This window comes from Leptopilina heterotoma, unplaced genomic scaffold (genome assembly GCF_015476425.1).
Source record: "Leptopilina heterotoma isolate Lh14 unplaced genomic scaffold, ASM1547642v1 Lhet_123, whole genome shotgun sequence".
Classification (NCBI taxonomy): domain Eukaryota; kingdom Metazoa; phylum Arthropoda; class Insecta; order Hymenoptera; family Figitidae; genus Leptopilina; species Leptopilina heterotoma.
In genome coordinates, this window is record NW_025110842.1 from 3910478 (window position 1) to 3920664 (window position 10187).

Consider the following 10187-nt stretch of genomic DNA (forward strand, 5'->3'; position numbering starts at 1 on the left):
AATCAAATTTTAAATATAATATTGTTAAAATTGACACACAATAAGAAATATTTTTAAAAATTAAAAAAATAATAAAGTAATTTTTAAAAATTGAAATTTTTTTTTTTTAAAAAACTTTTTTATAAATTTAATTTTTAAAAATACTATTATAACTTATCTACTCAAAAAAGTATTTTTTTAAATCGAGTGACGATGAAAATTTTTTTTTTAAATTCATTTTAAGAAGTATTTTTTTATATTAATTTCAAAAATTTAATTTTTCAAAAAAGTATTTTTCTACGAAGGAAATTACTAAATTATAAATTTACCTTGTCAACGCCAGTGATAGAATAGCAGGAGCAATACTAATTGCTGCAGTATTTTGCCATGTAGTCATGGCACCTAAACTATAAGATATTAAAACGCCAAAGGAAACCATAACTGGCCCTATACTGGCAAGCCAGGCCCGCTGGTGGGGTGCAGCAACCTATTAAGGAAAGTATTTTTAAGTATTTTTTTAAAAAGTATTTTAAAGTGTATTTTTCAAAAGTATTTTAAAGTATGTTTTTAAAAATATTTTTAAGTATCTTTCCAAAAAGTATTTCCAAACATTTTTTAAAAAGTATTTTAAATCTGTTTTTAAAAAGTATTTCTAAACATTTAAAAAAAAGTATTTTAAAAAGTCTTTTTAGTTATGTTTTTAAACAGTATTTCAGAGTATTTACCTTTTACAAAGTATTTTTTGAAAAATGTTTTACAGTATTTTTCAAAAATATTTAAAAGTATTTTTTAAAAAGTATTATAAAGTATATTTAAAAAGTATATCAAACTACTTTTGAAAGAAATATTTTTAAATAAAAGAAGGTTTTTGGAATTAAAGTATTTTTTTAAAATAAAGTATTTTTGAAAGTACATTTTCGAAGAAAAAGTATTTTTAAGTAAAGAAGTTTTTACAGTAAAGTATTTTTGAAATTAAAATATTTTTGATAAAGAATTTTAAAAAGAGCCTATTGTATTTTTGAGATTAAAGAATTGTTTAAAACTTAAAAGTGAAGTATTTTTCAAAATAAAGTATTTTTGAAGGTAAAATATTTTCAATAAAGTATTTTTAATAAAGTATTTTTGAAAGCAAAGAAGTTTTCACAGTAAAGTATTTTTGAAAGTAGAATATTTTTGAGAAAGTATTTTTGAAAATAGAATATTTTTGAAAAAGTATTTTTGTAAGTACAGTACTTTTTGATAAAGTATTTTAGAAAGAAAATTTATTTTTGAAAGTAACGTATTTTTGAGAGTAAAGAATTTTTCACTGTAAAGTATTTTTCAAAATAAAGTATTTTTTAAAGTAAAGACTTTTTCGAAGTAAAGTATTTTTCAAAATTTAATATTTTTAAAAGTATATAAAATATCATTTTTTAATGAAAAGTTAGAAAATAAAACAAAATTAGAAAAAGTAATTTTTTTGGTAGAAAGTATTTTTTTTCGAAAATACCTCACTAACGTAGAGGTAGAGTCCATTTGCCATTCCAGTGCCAATTCCACTGACAATTCTGCCCGCGTATAATAGTGGGACACTGGTTGAAAATGCAATAATTAACCAACCGGCAATATGGGGCAATGTTGCCACTGCAATTGCTGATTTTCTGCCAAAAAATTCAGCCATAATCCCAGCCATTAATGCGCCCACTGGGTTCGAAATAACACCTAATGACGCAATCCACGAACATTCTGATACTGTCGCAAAATTTGTGTCCAACAATTTTGGTATTAGAATTGCACTGAATCCTTGTGATAGGCCAACGGAAATTTGTCCCGAGTGCGCTGCCAGTCCAGCAATAATCTTTAGGCAAAACAAAAAAAAAAAAAATACATTTTTTTGAGTATTTTTGGGAAAAAAAATTTTTAATTACAAAAATAAAGTATTTTTATTTTATTTTTTGTTCTAAAATAGAGTATTTTTAAAAAAAAAGTATTTTAGCACAAATAGTATTTTTAAGTAAAGAGTATTTTTTAGTAAAAAGTACGTTTAAATAAAAAGTATTTCTGAGTCAAAAACATTTTTAAGTAAAAAGTATTTTTGAGTATTTTTTGGTAAAAAGTATTTTTGAAAAAGTATTTTATCACAAATAGTATTTTTAAGTAAAAAGTATTTTTGGGTAAAGAGTATTATATAGAAGTATTTCTGAGTAAACCGTATTTTTTGGTAAAAAGTATTTTTGAAAAAGTATTTTATCACAAATAGTATTTTTAAGTAAAAAGTATTTTTGGGTAAAGAGTATTATAAAGAAGTATTTCTGAGTAAACCGTATTTTTTGGTAAAAAGTATTTTTGAAAAAGTATTTTATCACAAATAGTATTTTTAAGTAAAAAGTATTTTTGGGTAAAGAGTATTATAAAGAAGTATTTCTGAGTAAACCGTATTTTTTGGTAAAAAGTATTTTTGAAAAAGTATTTTATCACAAATAGTATTTTTAAGTAAAAAGTATTTTTGGGTAAAGAGTATTATAAAGAAGTATTTCTGAGTAAACCGTATTTTTTGGTAAAAAGTATTTTTGAAAAAGTATTTTATCACAAATAGTATTTTTAACTAAAAAGTGTTTTTGAGTAAACCGTATTTTTTTGGTAAAAAGTATTTTTTTAATAAGTATTTCAAGCAAAATAGTATTTTTGTTTGAAAAGTGTTTTTTTGTTCTATTCTTTTGATACAAAGAGTTTTTTGAATAAGTATTTAGTTAAAATATTTTTGTAAAAAAAGTATTTTTGAATATAAAGCAGCTTTCGAAATAAAGTATTTTTTAAATAAATATTTTAAGATGAATAATATTTTAGGGTAAAAATTATTTTTTGACAAAGGTATTTAAAAATAATTATTTCTTAGATAAATATTATTTTTGAGTAAAAGGTATTTTAACTAAAAGTATTTTTGAAGAAGTATTTTATAATAAAAGGTGTTTTTTTTTTAAATTTTTCTGATAGAAAGTATTTTTGGATTTTATAAAAAATAGTTTTTTCCTTCAAAAATTATTTTGAAGTAAACAGTGTTTTCTGTTAAAGAATCTTTTTGAATAAGTATTTTAGGGTAAATAGTATTTTTCAGTAAAAAAAAATACCTATTTTTCAATAAGACACTAATTATTAAGAATGTATTTCAACTAAAAAGTATTTTTTGGTGAAAAGTAATTTTGAATAAATATTTTAGAAAATATTTTATTTCTATATATAAAAAGTATTTTTATTTAATTTTTTTAATAGAAAGTATTTTTAAATAAAAAGTAGTATTAAGAAAATGTTTATTATTTTAACCAAAGAGTATTTTTGAGTAAACAGTATTTTTCGTAAAAAGTATTTTAGGGTGAAAAGTATTTTTAAGTAAAAAGTATCTCTGAGAAAAAAGTAATTTTGAGTGAAAAGTATTTTTGAGTAAAAAGTACTTCTGTGTAAAAAGTATTTTTGTTCAAAATGGTCTCATGACAAAGAGTATTTTCGAATAAATATTTTTTAGCAAAAAGTGTATTTTGGAGTAAAAAGTATTTTTCGAGTAAACAGTATTTTTTGGTGAAAAGTAATTTTGAATAGATATTTTAGAAAATATTTTATTTCTGTACAAAAAGTATTTTTGTTCCATTTTTTTAATAGAAAGTATTTTTAAATAAAAAGTAGTATTAAAAAAGTTTATTTTATCCAAAAAGTATTTTTGAGTAAACAGTATTTTTAGTAAAAAGTATTTTAGGGTAAAAATGGTCTCATGACAAAGAGTATTTTCGAATAAATATTTTATAGCAAAAATTGTATTTTTGAGTGAAAGGTATTTTTTAATCAAAAATATTATCTACTACAAATAAGAAAGTTTAACTCCAAAAAGTATTTTTGGGAAACAATAAAAATATTATTCCCATTTCAATTAGAAAGAAAAGAATAAAAAAACCATATTAATTAAATTTTGAAAAATTGATAGTTTTCTTTTACAAAAAAAAATTTAATTTTTATTTTATCATCCCAAGGTTGAATCGATCGATGAATCGATCGATCTCTGGTGAGTTAAACGTTTTCTTTTTTAATAATATAAAAAGAGATTTGCTTTTTTAATTTATTCTGGTCGACAATTATCTTTGTCCATCGTTTCTTCTGGAACAATCGTTTCCCTTTTCCATTCAATATTTGAAGGACAACCATATTGCAAATTGCAAATTACAATTTGTATAATGGATAATATTTGTCTGACGAAGAAATATATTTACTTCTTTTTTTTTGTTGTTTTTAATATACTCGTGTTCTTATCGATCATTTAAAATCGATCGTTTGCCATTCACTCTCTTTCAAAAACATTGATTGGGTTATTTTTTTTCCTTTTTTTTCTTATTCGCATCTTTTTTTTGGTTCACCACTTTCAATCATCTACTTATTTTTTAATTAAAAAAATAAAGTAATTAATTAATCATAAATGTTAATGAAATTAATAATAAAAAATTAAATTATGATGATAATAAGAAAATATTTGTTACTAGAAATACTTTTACTAAAAAATGGTTTGGTTAACAATTTTTTTTACTAAAAATTACTTTACTAAAATTACTTTTACTAAAAATATTTGTTACTAAAAATATTTTTCCAAAAAAATATTTTGACACTAAGAATATTTTTACTAAAAAATTATTTTATTAAAAATATTTGAACTAAAAGAGTGTTTTAATAAAAAATACTTTTACTAAAAAATACTTTTACTTTTACTTTTACTAAAAATACTTCTCCTAAAAACACTTTTACTAAAAATAAAAAATATTTTAATTAAAAATACATTTGGTAAAATACTTTTATTGAAAATATTTTAACTAAAAATACTTTTAGCAAAACAATATTTAGAACTAAAAATACTTTTACTAAAAATACTTTGACTGAAAAATTCTTCTATTAAAAATATTTTAACTGAAAATATACTCTTAGCAAAACAATATTTGGAATTAAAAATACTTTTACTAAAAATACTTTTACTAAAAATGCTTTTACTACAAATACTTTTACTGAAAAATTATTTTATTAAAAATATTTTAACTGAAAATACTTTTCCTAAAAATACTTCTACTAAAAACACTATTATCAAAACAATATTTGTAACTAAAAATACTTTTACTGAAAATATTTCAACTAAAAATACTTTTAGCAAAAAAATTTTGAAATTAAAAATACTTTTACTAAAAAATTGTTTCGTTAAAAATTTGTTTACTAAAAAAAATACTTGACTAAAATTACTTTTACTAAAAAATATAATTAATAGCTATAATAAAAATCCTTTGACTAAAATAACATCTTTACTAAAAATATTTTATTAAAAAAATTCTTTAATATAAATATTTTTACTAAAAATATATTTTTCAAACTAAAAAGTATTTTTGATTGTTGCTGTTAATTATTATTATTTTTATTATTGAAATTAGAATTATTGTTAATGTTATAATAATCATTGTTAGTAGCGTTATTGTTATTATTATAATAGTTATTGTTAGTAACATTATATTATTTATTTAAAAATTAGTTTTATTAATTAAAATACTCCTTACACCTTTCGAGTCTTCAGTTTGAAAAAGTTTCCACCAGTATTTTAGTCTTTTCGTCACCATTTTCTTGGAACTTTTCACACCTCACCTTTTAAAAAACAGAAAAGTTTTAATTAAAAATAGTGATAATTGAAATATGTTAAAAGTTAATTTAGAAACTAAAAAATGAGTCAAACTGAGAAAATATCTCAATTTCAATCCTCATATATATACGCACGAGAAATAGTTCTTTTAATCGTTTTAAAAACGTCACAAAATTCTATTTCTTATTTTCATTATTTGATAAGGATTATAATAATAATAATTTATAATGAATATTTTTAACGAACTTTTTTCAATTATCTAATGTCAAAATTTTTTTAGATATTTTTTATCGACAAATACTTATTAGCATGAGAATAATACCTTAAAAAAAATATATATTTTCAATCATGGAAACAAAATTTTTTGAAAAGAATATTATTTTACTCTCAACAATGTTTTTTTTTCTTTCGTCAAAAACACTTTTTATCTAAGAATCTTTTTTAGTAATTAATAGTTCTTTTTTCAAGGAAAATATGTTAATGTCAAAAGAATTTTTTTAATGAAAATACATATTTTAGAAAAATACAATTTACTCAAAAATACTTTCATCCCTAAAATACTTTTTAATCAAAAATAATTTCTTCTTTAAAATACTTTTTACTCAAAAATACTTTCTTACCTAAAATACTTTATACTTAAAAATACTTTCTTTCTTAAAATACTTTTTACTCAAAAATACTTTTTTCCCTAAAATACGTTTTAATCAAAAATAATTTCTTCCCTAAGATACTTTTTACTCAAAAATACTTTTTCATCTAAAATACTTTTTCACCTAAAATACTTTACACTGAAAAATACTTTCTTCCCTAAAATACTTTTTACTCAAAAATACTATTTACCTAATAGTACCATTTATTCAAAAGTACTATTTACTTAAGAATACTTTTTACTCAAAAATACTTTCTACCTAAATAATATTTTGTAATCAAAAATATTATCTACCCAAAATACTTTTTACTCAAAAATACTATTTACTTAAAAGTATTTTCTACCCTAAAATACTTTTTGCTCAAAAATATTATCTACCTAAGAATACTTTCTACACAAAAATACTATTCACTCAAAAATACTTTCTACCCACAAATACTTTTTACTGAAAAATACCATTTGCAAAAAAAAATTATTTACTCAAAAATACTTTTTTTTTATTAAAAAGTATCTGCACATTGTATCGGAAAAATTATAATTTAATTAAAAATACTTTTTCTAAAAATATACTTTATATAAAAGAAAATGTTTCATTTTAAAAATAAATTAAGAAATTATTTTTTATTTCCGTAAAAAGTCATTCACAAAATCTCTAATTATGCGATTAATATATTGGCGTGAGGTAATTATTGCTTTATCAATTAATGAAAATATTTAAAGAGAATAAGCCTTCTTTTGTGAATCCCATTTGTCAATTCTGTAATCGCAAATTTTTTTTTCTTCTGACGTCAGCACAAAATTTTCTTTCGTATTTCGAAAATATTCTTGTAAAAAAAGAAATGTTTTTAATTCTATTATTATAAACTCATTTGTATTTTTTTGTTCTTATATTTTCATACATTTTCATAAAAATTTAAGTTTGTATAAAAATACTCTTAAATCAAAAATACTTTTTCGTTAAAAAAAAAAATGCTAGTTAATAAAAATACTTTGTTATAAAGAAAAATATACATGTCCAAAAAAATTATAATTAAAAATATTATAAAGTCAAAAATACTTTGCAAAAAATGTGTTTTGTGCTCAAAAATACTTTTAATACAAAATCATTTTTATGTTCAAATTAAATTCTATTTGCAAATACTTTTTACTGCAAAATGAGTTTTACTCAAAAAATACCATTAGCAGGAATATACTTTTTACAGGAATATACTTTTTACTCAAAAATACCTTTTACTCGAAAATACTTTTTACCGAAAAATACTATTTATTCGAAAATACCTTTTACTAGAAAATACTTTTTACCAAAAAAATACTCTTTACTCAAAAACAAATTTTACTCGAAAATACTTTTTACCAAAAAAATACTATTTATTCGAAAATACCTTTTACTAAAAAATACTTTTTACCAAAAATACTCTTTACTCAAAGATACCTTTTACTCGAAAATACTTTTTACCGAAAAATATTATTTATTCAAAAATACCTTTTACTAGAAAATACTTTTTACCAAAAAAATACTCTTTACTCAAAAACACATTTTACTCGAAAATACTTTTTACCAAAAAATACTATTTATTCGAAAATACCATTTACTAAAAAATACTTTTTACCAAAAATACTCTTTACTCAAAGAAACCTTTTACTCGAAAATACTTTTTACCGAAAAATATTATTTATTCAAAAATACCTTTTATTAGAAAATACTTTTTACCAAAAATACTCTTTACTCAAAAATACCTTTTAGTCAAAAATACTTTTTACTCGAAAATTCTTTTTACTTAAAACTACTTTTAACTTTAAAATACTTTTTACTCAAAGTAATTAACAAAAGAATACTGTATGTGCAAAAATACCTTTGTCAACTATTTATTACCTTATACTTAAAAATACTATTGATAAAAAATATTTTCTCCTAAAGAATAATTTCTACTCAAAAGTACTTGACACAGATCATTTTTGTTTGCCTAAAAACGTCAAATATTGAACACGCTTTTTAGACCATTACTTTCATTTCCAGTTAAGCTAATTGACATTTAGAAAATTGAAATTTTATACAAGAATTCACGATTAAATCGTTCAAGTGTAAAATTTCTTCTTAACTTTTCAATTGTTGAACTAATAATATTCTTTTGTCTTCTTGCATCACAGGATCTTGCGAAAGTAGAAAACGAGTTGAATTATTTGTCATTTTGCATTTTGTTGCCAAAAAAAACTAAATATTACAAAAATAAATAAATTTTTGGAAATAAATTTTTTGTAAAAAGTATTTTTTTAAGTAAAAATTGTTTTTGGTAAAAAGTATTCTTTGTAGAAAGTATTTTTGTAAAAAATATTTCTTGGTAAAAAGTATTCTTTTAGTAAAAAGTATGTTTGGTATAAAGTATTTTTGGTAAAAAGTATTTTTTTCGTAGAAAATCTGTTTTACAAAAAGTATTTTTGTAAAGAAGTATTTTTTTGTGAAAATTATGTTTTTATTAAAAAATATGTTTGGTGAAAAGTATTTTTTTGTAAAAAATATTTTTGAGTGAAAGGTAAATACCTTAAAAGTATTTGTCCTACAAAATACTAAAATACTTTTTTCACTTTTTTTTTTACTAAAAATACGTTTGCTAAAAAATTGTTTATTTAAAAATATTGTTACCTAAAAAATAGTTTTTCTAAAAATACTTTAATTAAAAAAAATTTGTCAAAAAATACTTTTATAAAAAAATTATTGCCACTAAGAATACTTTTACTAAATAAATTGTAAAAATATTTCTTCTTGAAAAAATGTTTTAACTAAAAATAAAAATACTTTTACTAAAAACCAGTTTTTCAAAAAAAATACCTACTTTTACTAAAAAAAAATTTTCACAAAAAATACTTTTGCTAAAAAATTATTTAATTAAAAATATTTTAACTTAAAAAACTGTTTTTCTAAAAATACTTTTACTAAAACACAGTTCTTCAAAAATACTGTCACTAAAAAGTATTAATAATAATAATACTTTCACTAAAAAAAATATTGTTACTAATAATACTTTTACTAAAATACATTTTATTAAAAATATTTTTATTTTAATAATTTTACATTCAAAAAATACTTCATTAAATAAAATTTGTCACTAAAAATACTTTTTGCACTAAAAAAAAAAAAAATTCAAATCAAAAAGTATTTTTGATTAAAAAAGTAATTTTCAGAAAAAAAATTATATTAAAAATACGAAAAAAAAATTAATAATAATTTTTGCCAAAAAAAGTAAAATCTTACCTTAACATTAAAAAAGAAATCATTTACTTCCTCGAGACAGCAAAAAAAAAAAAATTTGTTTGCAGTTAGCCAATAATTAAGAAGTTTGATTAAATAATAGGATGCATTCAAATCTTGGGAAATGATTAGATAATCCAGTGGAAATGCTGAGATCAAATATTTTTCCTGTTATTATTGTTTTTGCATAATAATGCACCAACGAAAAATCCATATTCGCGAACTACTCTTAAAAACCCCTTCCCCCCACCCTTTTCAAAAATTATTTATCATTTTCTTTCTTCCTCCAAAAAATCTTCTTTTCCCCCTCTTCGTAAAAAATATAAATTAACACTTATTTAAACTGTTTATATTTTCTCCATTTTCCTCCATTTTTTAAATTATAGTATTTTTTTTATTTAAACACTTTCACTTTTTAAATATTTTTTTTAATCACTATTTTTTCCTTTTTTTTATTGTTTTTAACTATTTGGAGTATTTTTTATCATTATTTTTAATTATCCGGAGTATTTTTTTAAAGAAAACTTTTTAACTTTTTTTTCACTTGTTATTTTTTTTCTATTTACTATTTTCGTTGATATTTTTTTTTGTTAACGCAAAAAAAATTTTTGGTTGTGAAAAAAAATATGTAAATTTTTTTTTAGTCACGAAAAGTAAAAATTTATTTTTATACAAATTTT

At 20.0% G+C, this 10187-nt stretch overlaps 1 protein-coding gene across 1 annotated transcript in view; it reads right to left on the reverse strand.

Moving 5' to 3' along the window:
* LOC122512111 (facilitated trehalose transporter Tret1-like) overlaps positions 1–9939 on the reverse strand; it is a 15507-nt gene extending 5568 nt beyond the window's left edge. The window contains exons 1-4 of the mRNA XM_043627769.1: positions 9511–9939; positions 5532–5616; positions 1469–1816; positions 309–466 (exon numbers count right to left, since the gene is read on the reverse strand). Of these exons, the coding sequence (XP_043483704.1) occupies positions 309–466; positions 1469–1816; positions 5532–5591 (566 nt within the window). The 5' untranslated portion in view covers positions 5592–5616; positions 9511–9939. The remainder of the gene's footprint in view (positions 1–308; positions 467–1468; positions 1817–5531; positions 5617–9510) is intronic.
* Between the last annotated feature and the right edge of the window lie 248 nt (positions 9940–10187).